General features: G+C 39.8%; 1 protein-coding gene across 1 annotated transcript in view; it reads left to right on the top strand.

The window, feature by feature from the left end:
- The window catches only part of EXOC4 (exocyst complex component 4), a 1,163,948-nt gene that overhangs the window by 1,056,737 nt on the left and 89,420 nt on the right, over nt 1-17,791 (top strand). Inside the window, exons 16-17 of the mRNA XM_053716390.1 lie at nt 2,590-2,768; nt 10,601-10,760. Of these exons, the coding sequence (XP_053572365.1) occupies nt 2,590-2,768; nt 10,601-10,760 (339 nt within the window). The remainder of the gene's footprint in view (nt 1-2,589; nt 2,769-10,600; nt 10,761-17,791) is intronic.

Raw genomic sequence — 17,791 nt, 5'->3', positions numbered from 1 at the left:
CTGCTATAATTAGTTATAATTATATAACTATAATTGCCTACATCAACCATCAGGGAGGAATGAGAAGTTCCTTAGCGATCAGGGAGGTGTCTCAAATCAAAGCAGACTTCCTCAGCAGACAATCTTTTCACCCGGGGGAATGGTCCCTCCACCTTGAGGTGTTTGCAGAGATTTGCAGAAGATGGGGGATACCGGAGATGGATCTCATGGCCTCTTGTCTCAATGCCAAACTACCCAGGTACGGGTCGAGATTGAGGAATCCTCAAGCAGAGTTAAAAGACGCTTTAGCGGTTCCATGGAGGTTCAGACTCATATATCTCTTTCCTCCATTGCCTCTTCTCCCTCGTGTGGTGGTGTAGGACCTGGTTCGCGGATCTGGTAAAAATGTTCTTTTCTATAACGTGGAGGTTACCTTGTCGCAGGAACCTGCTGATACAGGGTCCCTTCCTACATCAAAATCTAGATTTTCTAAAGGCTGACTGCGTGGAGTTTGAACGCTTATTCTTCGCCAGGAGGTTTCTCTGATAGTGTCATAGACACTTTTTGATTCAAGCTCGTAAGCCGGTTACTCGGCACATCTACCGTAAGGTGTGGCGGACTTGCCTGCACTGGTGTGAGGAAAGTGTTTTTTCTTGGCAAAAGGTCAAGGTTACCAGAATTTTATCTTTTCTCCAAGATGGATTGGAGAAGGACCTATCTGCCAGCTCTCTGAAGGGACAGATATCAGCCCTGTCAGTGTTACTGCACAACAGATTAGCTGAGCTTCCAGACGTGCAGTCCTTTGTTAAGGCTCAGACTAGAATCAGACCTGTGTTTAAACCTGTGGCTCCGCACCTGTGGAGTCTCAATCTTGTCCTTCGTGTTTTGCAGCAGGCTCCATTTGAGCCCATGCATGTTGTTGACATTAAAGGGTTATCTTGAAAAGTTTTGTTTTTATTAGACATTGCCTCTGTTAGCAGAGTCTCTGACATTTCGGCTTTACAGTGTGACCCCCCTTACCTTGTTTTTCATGCCGATAAGGCGGTTTTACATACTAGGTTAGGTTTCCTTCTTAAGGTGGTGTCAGATCGTAACATTAATCAAGAGATTGTTGTTTCTTCCTTGTCTCCTAATTCTCCTTCAGCGAAGGAACGTTTGCTTCACAATCTGGATGTGGTTCGTGCTTTGAAGTTTTACCTTCAGGCTACTAAGGAGTTCAGACAATCTTCATCTTTGTTTGTCGTTTATGCGGGTAGACGTAAGGCTCAAAAGGCTTTTGTCTTTCTGGTTGAGGAGTGTCACCTGCTTGGCTTATGAGAAAGCGGGACAGCGGCCTGAGAGGATTACGGCTCATTCCACTACAGCAGTAGCTTCTTCCTGGGCTTTTAAGAACAAAGCCTCAATGGATCAGATTACACACTAATTTTACAAATTTAATGTTTTTGCTTCGGCTGAAGCAGCTTTTGGGAGAAAGGTTTTGCAGACTGTGGTGCCCTCAGATTAGGGTCAGCCTTTTTCTTGTTCCCTCCTGTTATTCCTTCAGTGTCCTCTGGAGCTTGAGTATTGTTTCCCCAACAATAATGAATGAAGTCGTGGACTCTCCCTGCCTTTGGAAAGATAACAAAATGTATGCTTACCAGATAAATTCCATTATTTCCTGGCAGGGAGAGTCCACGACCCCACCCAAAATAATTTTTTGGGCGGCTCCCTTTTTGTTTTTCTTCTGGCACCTTTATACCCTGTTTCTCCTACTTTTCATTGTTCCCTAGGCCGAATGACTGGGGGATAGGGGAAGTGGGAGGGATATTTAAACCTTTGGCTGGGGTGTCTTTGCCTCCTCCTGGTGGCCAGGTGTTGTATTTCCCAGCAGTTAGGAATGAAGTCGTGGACTCTCCCTGCCAGGAAATAAATACATTTATCTGGTAAGCATAAATTTTGTTTTCAACATGGCGGCACCCATGACTAGAGGGAGTCAGGGAATAACCTCGGTACTGGGAGCTAGTTGAACACATCTGGTGAGCTAATAACAAGAGACAAATGTGTGTAGCCATCAATCACCAGCTGGCTCCCATTAGTGCATTGCTGCTTAGCATATGTGCATTTGCTTTTAAATAAAGGATACTAAGAGAACCAAGTAAATTTATCTATTTGAATCATTACCTTTTAACTTTGAATTTCATGTCCTGTGCAACATTATTACTGCTTCTCTCTATCATCATTTATCCACCTCATTACAAAAATTATTTCATGCTATTTTTTGTTTGCCTGATGGAATTCATATTCTGGGTCTAGTTGTCATTATGTAGGATGTTGCAGGGTCACCATATGTAAGTATGATGGCGTCACACCTGCCCCTCTGGATGGAATGGAACAAGAACAATGTTATAGTAAAATAAAGAATAGATATGTATAGCAATGCTGTTTTGTTTATATGGGGGATTACATTATCGTCTTCATCTCATTTTAATAAATTGTCCTTGTATTATAAACTAATAATTTTATTGATTATTGGTGTTGCCCAGAATATTGTCTATGAAAACTTTCTTAGCTATATCACTGTCTGCTCATGTAAGGACACTTTCTCATATAGTGTCACTTCTTGTCTCCCAGAGTTCACTGCTTCCACTATCTCATCCCATTGGCCAAGCAAGGAAATTATGCAATTGTTGCAAATGTAGAGAGCATGGACTATGACCCGCTAATTGTGCGGCTCAACAAGGACATCAGCGGCATTGAGGAGGTTATGGGCACGAGTCTGCAGCAGCACAAGTTCCAGTACATATTTGAAGGTGAGATATATCAAATGAGTAACTATCATGACTGAAAAAGACACTATAAATAAATCCTTTAATATCTGAGTGTTTACAAACGTTATCCGTTGTGTCGCAGAATTATCCTGTCTATTGTGTAGGTCAAGAAACTTCAAAACCCTACCAACTATTATAGAAATCACCTTAAAGGTTAACTGTTGAGTGATTACTGTGATCTCAAAAGCATTACTAGTATATAATATATCCACTAAAGACAATCACATCTAGCTCTAAATAACAAGGGCTCTTTACAAACAGTAACAAAAGAGGAATTTATTTATGTGAATTATTATTTCAGATAATCTGAAGCTTGGTAAATAATGCAGTAGTGCAGCCTGTAAGGTCCGTACATTGTGCCAAAGAGTGTGAATGAAATGGCACATGGTCTAAAAAATAAATCTTACAAGTAAAGGCGACAATAATATGTATAGCTTAGAAGAGAGGAAGTTATTATATACAGTATATAATATAATAATAATTTCAATTTTCATATATATATAGAGATTTAAAGGGACACTAAACCCAAATTTTTTCTATCGTGGTTCAGATAGAGCAGCAATTTTAAGCAAAGTTCTAATTTACTCCTATTATAATTTTTTCTTCGTTCTCTTGCTAACTTTATTTTTGGTTCACCACCTGGGTAGCGCTTGCTTATTGGTGGCAAAATGTAGCCACCAATATAAAGAGAGTTACAGCTTCATGTCGTCCTGTTGACTTGTAATTAAATTGAGTATCTCTGTCCTACCTTACCTGAATTATACTTTGCTGATGGATGACTCCTAACACATGACCTGTATAACTACCAGCACCGTAATCCTAGCATTGAAACTGTAGTTTTAGAGATGGTTACTCATTGACCATTGTCTTGGTTATAAAACTTTGATAGCAAAATTACAGGCTTCTGAAACAAAGTCCACTCATGGCCAAATCCAGTATGGTAGAACTCAGTGGTTTCTGTAGTGTTCCTGAGTCTACCTTGCCTGAGAGATGAGAGAATTGAACCACTCTGTAGACCAGGTTCTAGGCTACAGAAGTCAGAGGAACTAAGGAATTCAGAGTCCTCTGGGTAAGTACTTTAAAACGTCTTTGACACATCTGAGGACTCAAAGGAAGATTCACTACTTATCTATTAGGTTGTTTAGATAGAGTTTATTGAAAAGGAAATTAAAATCACGCCTGCAAGCTGGTGAGGAAATGCCCTCAACATTCTGCAAAGAAGGAAGGAGTAGATTTTATGTGCGATTTGACACCTTCCTTATTAACCCATCTCTTCCAAAATCTCCCCTGTCTTGTATGGATTATAAGTATTGTTATTGACGGCAAGTGAATGCATTATATGCAATAGCAGTGGGGATTAATGTCTAGTTAAGCAAGATATTGTTGTAGGGCCGGAAATCAGTAATATGTGTTTACACAATACCTTGCAAGTAGTAGACTGGTCTTCAGCACTTATAGACTGGGAGCCAATAAGGATATGAATATGTATATAAATATTTATATTTAGTTTTAGTGTTGACCCTAGAATTAGGGTCTGTTTCTTTAAGAAAGTCTATGCTATACCAAGTTAAAGGGGACATGAAACACAATATTTTTATTTTATGATTCAGACAGAACATACAATTTTAAACATCTTTCCAATTGGCTTCTAATATCAAATTTGCTTCATTCTCTTAGTATCATATGTTGAAGGAGCAGCAATGCACTACTAGGAGCTAGCTGAACAAAATGAGTTAGCCAATGAGAAGAGGCAAATATGTGCAGCCACCAATAAGCAGCTGGCTCCCAGTAGTGCATTGGCTTACTTCCTGCTTTTCAACAAAGGACACCAAGAGAGACAAAGCTAATTAGATAGTAGAAGTAAATTGGAAAGTTGTTTAAAATTGCTAGCCCTATCTGAATAAAAAAAGTGTCCCTTTAAGGTAAGTACTTTGTAGTGCAGTTTTTTTGTTTATTATTTTTTTAAATCTGTCTCTTACTGTGCATGTGTGAACCACAATACATGTAGATACTACCTACTGGGCAGGGTATTTGTTATATGAGTGTTTTTTATATGTGGCTAAAACTCTTAAGTATACATCATAAAACAAAGAGTGTTAATCACAAAAAATAAAATAAGATTTCTCTTGTAAGGTGTATCCAGTCCACGGGTTCATCCTTTACTTGTGGGATATTCTCCTTCCTAACAGGAAGTGGCAAAGAGAGCACACAGCAGAGCTGTCCATATAGCTCCCCCTCTAGCTCCACCCCCCAGTCATTCTATTTGCCGGCTCTAAGCAATAGGGTCCCTCTCGGAAGGGTAAAGTGAATGTGGTGTTAGATTTGTATTTTTCTCTTGTTAAGTGTATCCGGTCCACGGATCATCCATTACTTATGGAATATATTCTCCTTCCCAACAGGAAGTTGCAAGAGTCCACCCACAGCAAAGCTGCTATATAGCTCCTCCCCTAACTGCCATATTCAGTCATTCTCTTGCAAGCCTCAACATAGATAGGAGGTCGTGAGAGTCTGTGGTGATTTATACTTAGTTTATTCTTCAATCAAAAGTTTGTTATTTTTAAGTGTGCTGTTTATCTCAGGCAGTATTTGGAAGAAGAATCTGCCTGCGTTTTTCTATGATCTTAGCAGACGTAACTGAGATCCATTTGCTGTTCTCACACATTCTGAGGAGTGAGTACTTCAGAGGGGGAATGGCGTGCAGGTTTTCCTGCAGATAAGGTATGTGCAGTAAAATATTTTTCTAGGAATGGAATTGACTAAGAAAATACTGCTGATACCGAAGTAATGTAAGTAAAGCCTTAAATGCAGCGATAGCGACTGGTATCAGGCTTATTAATAGAGATACATACTCTTATAAAAATGTGTTTTAAAACGTTTGCTGGCATGTTCAATCGTTTTTTAACGTACATTGGTGATAACACTATAATGTTGGTATAGCCTTAAATGCAGTAAAAGCGACTGGTATCAGGCTTATTAATAGAGATACATACTCTTGTAAAAATGTGTTTTAAAACGTTTGCTGGCATGTTTAATCGCTTTGGTCCTTAGGCCGCGGGGCATAGACGTGGCCCCTTAGTTAGATGACAGATACAGGCGTCAAACATCCAAATTGCCAAGTCTCATACGGACGTAGTACTGGCATTTCTGAGATCACATGGGTGGAAAGTGAACAAGGAAAGAGTTCTCTATCCCCAATCTCAAGGGTTTCCCTCCTAGGGACTCTGATAGATTCTGTAGAAATCAAAATTTTTAATACAACAAAAGAAAAGGGGGCGCCCTTGAGAGTATCTATAAATGGTAATATGTAGTATATGAGGTAGCTTATATGTTACCAATAGAAATGCACTTTTCAGTATAAATGATGATACACTGATTCAGTAGTAACTAGTATATATGTTGTGGACAGAGTAAATAGATGTTAACCTATACAATTTGATAATCACAATGTTAATAGGACAGTTGTATCTCACTCAAAACTAGTATATACGTTGTGAACAGAGTAAATAGATGTTAGCCTAAACAATTTGATAATCACAATGTTAATAGGATAGTTATATCTCACTCAAAGATAGTGGTTACTGGGTGACAATGATCACTATATTGTCCTTTATATTTGATATTTTAGAAATCAAAATTTACCTGACGGAGTCCAGGTTGTCAAAGTTTCTAAATTTCTGCCGTGTTTTTCATCCCATCCGCGCCCTTCGGTGGCTCAGTACATGAATGAAATCGGCTTAATAGGTAGCGGCAAGGGACATAGTAAAGTTTGCACGTCTACATTTCAGACCGCTGCAACTATGCATGCTCAGTCAGAGGAACGGGGATTACACAGATTTGTCCCCCTGTTGATCCTGGACCAAGAGACCAGAGATTCTCTTCTCTGGTGACTATGTCGGGTCCATCTGTCCAAGGGTATGACCTTCCGCAGGTCAGATGGGACAATTGTTACAATGGATGCCAGCCTTTTAGGTTGGGATGCAGTCTGGAACTCCCTGAAGGCTCAGGGATAGTGGACTTAGGAGGAGACCCTCCTTCTAATAACTATTCTGGGAGTGATATTCCATGCTCTTCAGACTTGGCCTCAGTTAGCAACTCTGAGGTACATCATACTCAGTCGGACAATATACACGACTGTGGCTTACATCAACCATCAAGGGGGAACAGAAGTTCCCTAGTGATGTTAGAAGTCTTACAATAATTCACTGGACAGAGACTCACTCTTGTCTATCAGCTATCCATATCCCAGGTGTTGAGAACTGGGAGGTGGATTTTCTAAGTCGTCAGACTTTTCTTCCGGGGGAGTGGGATTTCCTCCGGAGGTCAAGACCAAGCAGGAGAGGGCTTTGGTGTTTTTGACAGCGCCTGCGTAGCCACGCAGGACCTGGTATGCAGATCTGGTGGACATGTCATCCTTTCCATCACGGTCTCTGCTTCTGAGACAGGTCCCTCTACCTCAGTGTCCTTTCAACCATCTAAATAGAATCAATCTGAGATGGACTGCCTGGAGACTGAACGCTTGATGTTATCAAAGCATGGCTTCTCCGAGTCAGTCATTGATACCTTAAATACAGACATGAAAGCCTGTCTCTAGGAAAATTAAACATAGATATGGTGTAAATATCTGATTGTTATGAATCCAAGGGTTACTCATGGAGTAAAGCCTGGATTCCCAGGATATTATCTTTTCTCCAAGATGTTTTTGAGAAAAGGGTTGTCAGCTAATTCCTTAAAAGGGACAGATTTTTACTCTGTCTATTTTTTTGCACCAGCGTCTGGCAGGTATTCTAGACGCTCAGGCATTTGGTCAGGCTTTGGTTAGACCCAAGCCTGTGTTTAAAACTGTTGCTCCACCATGGAGCTTAAACCTGGTTCTTAAGGCTCTTCAAGAAGTTCCGTTTGAACCTTTTTTGTTCCATAGATATCAATCTTTATCTTGGAAAGTTCCTTTTGGGTAGCTATTTCCTCGACTCGTAGAGTCTCCAAGTTATCTGTGTTACAATGTGATTCTCCTTATCTGGTCCTTCGTACGGATAAGGTAGTCCTGCGTACCAACCTGGGTTTTTTCCTAAGGTGGTATCTAGCAAGAACATCACTCAAGAGATAGTTGTTCCATGCTTGTATCCTAATCCTTCCTCAAAGAAGGAACGTCTGTTACACAATATTGGACGTGGTTTGTGCTTTAAAGTTTTACTTACAAGTTACTACAGTTTTCATCAAACGTTCACCTTGTTTGTTGTCTATTCTGGACAGAGGAGAGGTCAAAAGACTTCAGCAGCCTCTCTGTCTTTTTGGTTAAAAAGCATAATTCATTTAGCTTATGAGACTGCTGGACAGCAGCCTCCTGAAGGGATTGCAGCTCATTCTACTAGAGCTGTGGTTTTCACTTGGGCCTTTTTTTTTTTTTTTTTAAATGTGGCTTCTGTTGAACAGATTTACAAGACGGAGTCTTGGTCTGCGCTTCATACTTTTTCAAATTTAACAAATTTGATACCTTGCTTCTTCGGAGGCTATTTTTGGGAGAAAGGTTTTTTTTTTTACAGGCATTGGTAACTTCCGTTTAAGTACCTGCCTTGTCCCTCCCATCATCTGTGTACTTTAGCTTTGGTATTGGTATTCCATAAGTAATGGATGATCCGTGGACGGGATACACTTAACAAGAGAAAACACAATTTATGCTTACCTGATAAATTTATTTCTCTTGTAGTGTATCCAGTCCACGGCCCGCCCTGTCACTTTAAGGCAGGTAATTTTTTTCATTTGAACTACAGTCACCACTGCACCCTATGGTTTTTCCTTTCTCTGCATGTTTTCGGTCGAATGACTGAATATGGCAGTTAGGGGAGGAGCTATATAGCAGCTTTGCTGTGGGTGGACTCTTGCAACTTCCTGTTGGGAAGGAGAATATATTCCATAAGTAATGGATGATCCGTGGACTGGATACACTACAAGAGAAATAAATTTATCAGGTAAGCATAAATTATGTTTTTGTTTCTTCGAAGAAGGAACGTCTATTACACAATCTTGATGTGGTTCGTGCTTTAAAGTTCTATTTACAAGCAACTAAGGATTTCATACAAACAACTTCATTGTTTGTCATCTATTCTGGTAAGAGGAGAGGTCAGAAGGCGACTGCTACCTCTCTTTCCTTTTGGCTGAAAAGCACCATCCGTCTGGCCTATGAGACTGCTGGCCAGCAGCCTCCTGAAACAATTACTGCTCATTCTACCAGAGCAGTGGCTTCCACATGGGCTTTTAAAAATGAGGCTTCTGTTGAACAAATTTGTAAGGCAGCGACTTGGTCTTCGCTTCATACTTTTTCCAAATTTTACAAATTCGATACTTTTGCTTCTTCGGAGGCTATTTTTGGGAGAAAGGTTTTACAAGCAGTGGTGCCTTCCGTTTAAGGTACCTGTCTTGTTCCCTCCCTTCACACGTGTCCTACAGCTTTGGTATTGGTATCCCACAAGTAAAGGATGAACCCGTGGACTGGATACACCTTACAAGAGAAAACACAATTTATGCTTACCTGATAAATTTATTTCTCTTGTAGTGTATCCAGTCCACGGCCCGCCCTGTCACTTTAAGGCAGGTAATTTTTTTCATTTGAACTACAGTCACCACTGCACCCTATGGTTTTTCCTTTCTCTGCATGTTTTCGGTCGAATGACTGAATATGGCAGTTAGGGGAGGAGCTATATAGCAGCTTTGCTGTGGGTGGACTCTTGCAACTTCCTGTTGGGAAGGAGAATATATTCCATAAGTAATGGATGATCCGTGGACTGGATACACTACAAGAGAAATAAATTTATCAGGTAAGCATAAATTATGTTTTTGTTTCTTCGAAGAAGGAACGTCTATTACACAATCTTGATGTGGTTCGTGCTTTAAAGTTCTATTTACAAGCAACTAAGGATTTCATACAAACAACTTCATTGTTTGTCATCTATTCTGGTAAGAGGAGAGGTCAGAAGGCGACTGCTACCTCTCTTTCCTTTTGGCTGAAAAGCACCATCCGTCTGGCCTATGAGACTGCTGGCCAGCAGCCTCCTGAAACAATTACTGCTCATTCTACCAGAGCAGTGGCTTCCACATGGGCTTTTAAAAATGAGGCTTCTGTTGAACAAATTTGTAAGGCAGCGACTTGGTCTTCGCTTCATACTTTTTCCAAATTTTACAAATTCGATACTTTTGCTTCTTCGGAGGCTATTTTTGGGAGAAAGGTTTTACAAGCAGTGGTGCCTTCCGTTTAAGGTACCTGTCTTGTTCCCTCCCTTCACACGTGTCCTACAGCTTTGGTATTGGTATCCCACAAGTAAAGGATGAACCCGTGGACTGGATACACCTTACAAGAGAAAACAGAATTTATGCTTACCTGATAAATTACTTTCTCTTGTGGTGTATCCAGTCTACGGCCCGCCCTGGCTATAAGTCAGGTAGATTTTTAGTTTAAACTACAGTCACCACTGCACCCTATGGCTTCTACTTTTTCTTCCTAACCTTCGGTCGAATGACTGGGGGGTGGAGCTAGAGAGGGGAGCTATATGGACAGCTCTGCTGTGTGCTCTCTTTGCCACTTCCTGTTAGGAAGGAGAATATCCCACAAGTAAAGGATGAACCCGTGGACTGGATACACCACAAGAGAAAGTAATTTATCAGGTAAGCATAAATTCTGTTATTTGCATTGTGTTATATAATAGCACTGTGCAACAAAGTGATAAATTAGCAGAACAAAACCGTATGCAGAAATTTACAAGCAGAGATTTAAAATAGTTTGTTTTTTGACTAGTTGGTAACGCCGTATTCCTCTTTTCCAGGACTGGGCCACCTGATCTCGTGCATCCTGATTAACGGGGCGCAATACTTCAAAAGAATCAGTGAATCTGGCATCAAGAAGATGTGCAGAAATATTTTCGTCCTACAGCAGAATCTCACCAACATCACTATGTCCCGCGAGGCAGATCTGGATTTTGCAAGGTAAAGTAATATGTTGCAGAGCTGTTAAAAGGTGATACTCAACCTTCTAAATAAAAAATGCTTTAAAATCAGCCGCACTAAGTAACTGACACGAGTACAAGTAGCATCACTAATAAAAAAAAATCCTTTAACCCTTTAACGACGCATGTCGTACAGGGTACGTCGCACACAACCTGGTCTTTAAAGACCAGCGACGTACCCTGTACGACATCAGGGTTTAAAGTGGCTGGAAGCGATCCTGATCGCTTCCAGCCGCTTTCAAGGTATTGCTGTGATGCCTCGACATTGAGGCATCACTGCAATACCTTTTTTCCAAAATCGATGCAGAGAGAGCCACTCTGTGGCCCTCTCTGCACCGGTAGCGATGGGCCCGATCGTTGGTGGGTGGGAGCAGCTCCAGGGAGGCGGGTGGGCGGCCCATCGCTACCCGGCATCCGGTTCCTGAATGTGCAATGTGCAAGCCGGGTGCCGGGAGCATGCGGGGGCCTGCAGGGAGCGTGCGTGCGTGCGATCGCGCAACAGCCACTGCCACCAATGCATTAATGAATGAGGGAGAGGGAGGGGGCAAAGGGGGGAAATAATTGTCAAACGGATCTGGGAGGGGGAGAGGGAGGAGGGTATTAGGGGGGGCAGCTACACTACAGAAAAAAAATTTAATTACATACAAAACAATAAAAAAAAAACATTTTTGGGAGGCAAATTGGGTACTGGCAGACAGCTGCCAGTACACAAGATGGCAGCAAATAGGATGTGGGCAAGAGTTATAGAGCTGTTTGGGGGGGGGGATCAGAGAGGTTAGGGGCTAAGGGGGGGGGGGTCCATCACAGCTAAACAGATATTTTAAAAAAAAAAAAAAATCATAAAAAAAAAAAGCCTTTTATTTTAGTACTGGCAGAGTTTCTGCCAGTACTTAAGATGGCAGGGACAATTGTGGGGTGGGGGAGGGAAGAGAGATGTTTGGGAGGGATCAGGGGGTGGGATCTCTCAGGTGGGAGGCTGATCTCTACACTAAAGCTAAAATTAACCCTGCAAGCTCCCTACAAGCTATCTAATTAACCCCTGCACTGCTGGGCATAATACATGTGTGATGCGCAGCAGCATTTAGCAGCCTTCTAATTACCAAAAAGCAACACAAAAGCCATATAAGTCTGCTATTTCTGAACAAAGGGGATCCCAGAGAAGCATTTACAACCATTTATGCCATAATTGCACAAGTTGTTTGTAAATAATTTCAGTGAGAAACCTAAAATTGTAAAAAAAAAGTTTACTTTTTTTTTTATTTGATCGCATTTGGCGGTGAAATGGTGGCATGAAATATACCAAGATGGGCCTAGATCAATACTTGGGGTTGTCTACTACACTACACTAAAGCTAAAATTAACCCTAGAAGCTCCCTACATGCTACCTAATTAACCCCTTCACTGCTGGGCATAATACATGTGTGGTGCGCAGTGGCATTTAGCGGCCTTCTAATTACCAAAAAGCAATGCCAAAGCTATATATGTCTGCTATTTCTGAACAAAGGGGATCCCAGAGAAGCATTTACAACCATTTATGCCATAATTGCACAAGTTGTTTGCAAATAATTTCAGTGAGAAACCTGAAGTTTGTGAAAAAAAATTATGAAAAAGTGAATTTTTTCTTTATTTGATCTCATTTGGCGGTGAAATGGTGGTATGAAATATACCAAAATTGGCCTAGATCAATACTTTGGGATGTCTTCTAAAAAAAAATATATACATGTCAAGGGATATTCAGGGATTCCTGAAAGATATCAGTGTCCCAATGTAACTAGCGCTAATTTTGAAAAAAAGTGGTTTGGAAATAGCAAAGTGCTACTTGTACTTATTGCCCTATAACTTGCAAAAAAAGCAAAGAACATGTAAATATTGGGTATTTCTAAACTCAGGACAAAATTTAGAAACTATTTAGCATGGGTGTTTTTTGGTGGTTGTAGATGTGTAACAGATTTTGGGGGTCAAAGTTAGAAAAAGTGTGTTTTTTTCCATTTTTTCCTCATATTTTATATTTTTTTTTATAGTAAATTATAAGATATGATGAAAATAATGGTATCTTTAGAAAGTCCATTTAATGGCGAGAAAAACGGTATATAATATGTGTGGGTACAGTAAATGAGTAAGAAGAAAATTACAGCTAAACACAAACACAGCAGAAATGTAAAAATAGCCCTGGTCCTTAAGGGAAAGAAATTGAAAAATGGCCTTGTCCTTAAGGGGTTAAATTTGTTTTAAAACCGGACGGGCTTCTTCTAAATTCCTTGCTTCATAATCTCTGTGGCAATAAGTCCCATAAGCACTAAGACCCCCACCCCTATTAACTCCCTATGCTCGCTAAGCTTATCGCTATTAGAACCACCATAACCCCCACCACAAAAAACCCTAATTGCTAATACCACAGTCACCATTAACCCTTGTAAGATCCCTCAAAAACTACCCCTCTACACTGTTAACCCCTAAACTGCCACACACCCACATCACAAACTACCCTTCTACACTATTAACCCCTAAACCGCGACAACCCCATCACAAAATTACCCCTCTGCACTATTAACCACTAAACCGCGACAACCTGTCACAAAATACCCCTGTGCACTATTAACCCCTAAACTGCCACAACCCTCTTCGCAAAACACCCTCTAACATTTAAACCTCCTAACCAGCTAACCCCCCTAATCTAACACCCTGTAAATTACCACAAAAAAATAACCTTACCTGAAAAAAAAACTAACATTACATTTAAAAAAAAAAAATACCATTATGGAAAATAAAAATCCTACCATTACAGAAAAAAAACAGATATGACTATTCTAAAACTAGAGCCCCACTTAAAAAAAAAAAACAACCCCACCCCAAAATATAAAACATATACTTACACCAAACTATAGCAATAGCCCTCAGAAGGGCTTTTTGTGGGGCATTGCCCATTCTACAAGCAACTCCCCCCCCCCACAAAAAGACTATCTAGAAATTCCCCTGAAAAGGGCATTCGGTTGGTTATTACCCTTAGAAGGTCATTTAGCTTTTTTGCTGTCCCAAAAAAACCAAAACACTTTTCTAAAAAAAAAACACACATAACAATCCTATCCCTAAACCCAAAACCTTGAACTCACCAAAGTTTAATCTGGCTCCTACGTAGCGGCAGCAGTCAATCCTTATCCCGGCGGCAGTCTTCTATATTCATCCAACTTCTTTTCTTCTTATGTTCGGATTATCCGTCCCCCATGTCCTCTTCTTGCGTTCACCCGCTGCACACTGAATTTTGAATGTGAGGTACCCCCCTTTATATAGGGGTACCCTTGCATTCCTTTAGGCTGATTTTCAAATTCAAATTAGCCAATAGAAAAAAGCTTTCATTCTAGTGGCTGATTTAAATTTGAAAAGAAGATGAATGAAAATAATGACCATCACCGCCACGTAGGAGTCAGATTCAACTTTGGTGAGTACAATCTTTGAGCTTTAGTAATAGGATTTTATTGGGTTTTTTTTTTTTTTTGGTTTTTTTTATATTAGAGTTTTGTTTTTGGGTATCAAAAGAGCTAAATGCCCTTCTAAGGGCAATGCCAAATCAAATGCCCTTTTCAGGGCAATTTGTAGAGTAGTTTTTTTAGATAGCCTTTCTTTTTTTGGGGGGTGGAGGGTTACTTGTATTGTAAAATGGGGTAGTATTTGTGGGAAATAGGGCTATTGCCATAGTTTAGTCTGGTGTTAGCTTAGGTTTTTTATTTTGGGGTGAGTTTTTTTTTTAAGTGGGGCTTTAGTTTTAGAATAATTAAAATGTGGGTTTTTTTCTGTAATGGTAGTTTTTTTTTTTTTTGCTGTATGAATAATTTATTTATCACATCTCTCCTGTATGAGGTTTGTAGTTTTGGATGAGAGAGATAAAACTCCACTTCAAGGCTTGACATAACAAAGTAGGAAGAAAATTGCTAAAAGTATATTCTATTGTTAAATGTATTGATTTAGTTTCTAGTTGCTCAATGGTTAATTCATTACTTATCTAATTTTATCCGCCTGCCATTTCATAATAAATTCTAAATAGAAAACAGGAATTTACATTTGTTACGTCATATTTTTATCTGTACCATGTATAATTATTGGTTTATATATGTATAAACTATTACGGGTTGTGCCAGCTTGGCATTTATGGTGACTATCATGGGCACACGTAGGAAGGCTGAGGTTACACTAGACCAAGCATAAAAATGTAATTTCCGGCATTAAGCGAACACGATAGTATGTTACAAGAACATTTGTAGCTTCAAACCCACGTAGTCAACACATTCTACCCCAGAGGACCAGGGTTGTATCTCTAACAAACAGATAATGTCATGGTAAATATCATTTATGCTGTGCTGAGCCGTTTCATAATTTTATTTTTTTCCCCTGCATTTATTTTTTGTGGTAATTTTAAAGTTGGGTCCCTTGGAATTATCATTGTCTAGATGGATTTGGATGGCATTAGCCAATTGAATCCTCGCTGGAGAAGAAGCTGTCAGCTTAAAGTGACTCTATAATGCAAAAGGAGGATGTAAAATAGGAATTCTGCGATCAAATTCATTGCTAGAAGATAGAAATCAAATGGTGTCTTGGCACACAAATAAGGTTATCAGTGTATTAGTGTGATGTTAGGAAGGTAGCTATGTTTATGCTAAAATAAATCTACAGGAATGGTTTTGTATTTTAAAGTAAATTAGACATCTACTGTACAGAGAGAGATAGTTTATAGCATTAGGATTACAGCTTTTTGTAAATCATGATCCTGTCCTATGCAAAGAGAGAGAGAGAGCGAGAGGAAGAAAGAATGAACTTGCTGGTCTTGAAATATATCCAGTTAATTCCTGTAATATTTTGGGACCAACTCATCCTTTCATCAGACAGCAGAAACACACATACCAGTATATAGACAGCAGAAACACACATACCAGTATATAGACAGCAGAAACACACATACCAGTATATAGACAGCAGAAACACACATACCAGTATATAGACAGCAGAAACACACATACCAGTATATAGACAGCAGAAACACAGATACCAGTATATAGACAGCAGAAACACACATACCAGTATATAGACAGCAGAAACACACATACCAGTATATAGACAGCAGAAACACACATACCAGTATATAGACAGCAGAAACACACATACCAGTATATAGACAGCAGAAACACACATACCAGTATATAGACAGCAGAAACACACATACCAGTATATAGACAGCAGAAACACACATACCAACAGTATATACGTTAGAGCCCAACACCTATACCCACAAAAACCTGCAAGAATTCAAAGCAAAACCACCAAATTCACAAATCAAATCTAGTAACATTATGTCAGAGTTATGTGTTGCCATATTTCCAAAACATTTTTTTGGCAGGTTGCACAATATTTAGTAATGTATATGTTGTGTTCCTTGCTCTGTGATGAAGGGACAAATAAGCCCATACACTTTACAGAAATTAAATTGATATATTTTCACGGTGCTCTGTTATCGCCGGATTTCTGATTTTTCATACACCCTGACTAAGCAGATGTTTTATTATGGTGAGAGTGCTGATTCTTTAGACGTATAGATAGACAGACAATTCAATATTGATAATTAATTTACTTTGTGTGCAATTAGTTGTTTCAAATCATTTTGGTTTTATAACTACCATTTTCAAATCTCCAAACACTTGATTGTAATTGTAAATTAACATTTAGATGATCATATTTAATTGGTGTACAAATTTCATAATTTTAAAAGTGTGTTATTGCCACAAGTAAGAAACTGGCACTCATAAAAAGAGAGAGAAAAATATGCAGATATCCTAGAAGACTGATGGACAGAAACATATCATCCTCTGTATAATTTAACTCAAGGCTCCATGTACGAAGCAGCGAAAGCTGCTCCGGAGCCTTTGCGGGGCAGGTTCGCATATGCGAGCCTGCTTCCCGCAATGTAAGAAGCAGCGGTCATTAGACCGCTGCTTCCTACACCCTACGCCACCTCTTAGGTGGCGAAGCAAAATCACCGAGAGCTCGCTCGCTCGCTCTCGGTGATTGACAGCCCCTTCAGTCGCGTGATTGGTCGCGCGACTGAAGGGGCGGGCATTACACACTCCGCTGAGTGTGTAATGGTACATACGGGCAAGCGGATCAATAGATCCGCTGCCCGTGTGTAGCGGAGGTGGGCGGACAGCTTCGCGAGTTAAGAAGCTGTCCGCCCGCCTCTTAGTACATGGAGCCTTTGTATATTTATTTTTTCTTAGCAATTGGACATGAGACAAAAACAACAATGGGATATGATCCTGATTAGTATTGTCTATGTATGATATAGACATTACTGTATTTTAAATTCATTTTTCTGTTTTCTTCGCTCTACATAGAGCAGTACTCACCAGGGCTTATAAATTAGCATATAAGCCTACCTAGGTTTAGCTTTCAACAAAGAATACCAAGAGAACAAAGCAAATTTCATGATATAATAAAATTGGAAAGTTGTTTAAAATTTCATGCCCTATCTGAACCATGAAAGTTTAATTTTAACTAGACTGTCCTTTTGAATACAGGGAAAATTACTTTCCCCCCCCCCCGAAACATGGCCTTAGCTGCAAACATCCAAGTTGTAATGTGTGATTAGAATATGAGACTTCCAAACTACAGCCGTACGCAGTTCCAAAGTAGAAATATCTGCTTGATCTGCCTATGATGTAGACACATAATTGGAGGAGTGTTATTCCCCTCCAAACATTGGTTGTTTCTTCAATCCCTAAACTTTATAGACAGGCTATATAATCCAGGGAATGGGCACCGTTATCCGAGGGAGTAATTTATTTGTAAATGTTCTGGCGGCTGTTGTGATGCTAAATGGTAATGCCTGTAATTGGAAGTGTTTCCCAGATTCATTGGGAAAAGATGTTGTTTGAATAAGCTACAGAATTCTGTGTAATACATTTTATTTATCACAATTAAAACCCAAGCATCTGTGATTGAAGCTACCAGGCAAGTCATAGTTAAAGC

The sequence above is a fragment of the Bombina bombina genome, chromosome 6 (genome assembly GCF_027579735.1).
Source record: "Bombina bombina isolate aBomBom1 chromosome 6, aBomBom1.pri, whole genome shotgun sequence".
NCBI classification, from domain to species: Eukaryota; Metazoa; Chordata; class Amphibia; order Anura; family Bombinatoridae; genus Bombina; species Bombina bombina.
This window is presented reverse-complemented; position numbering and strand designations above follow the sequence as displayed.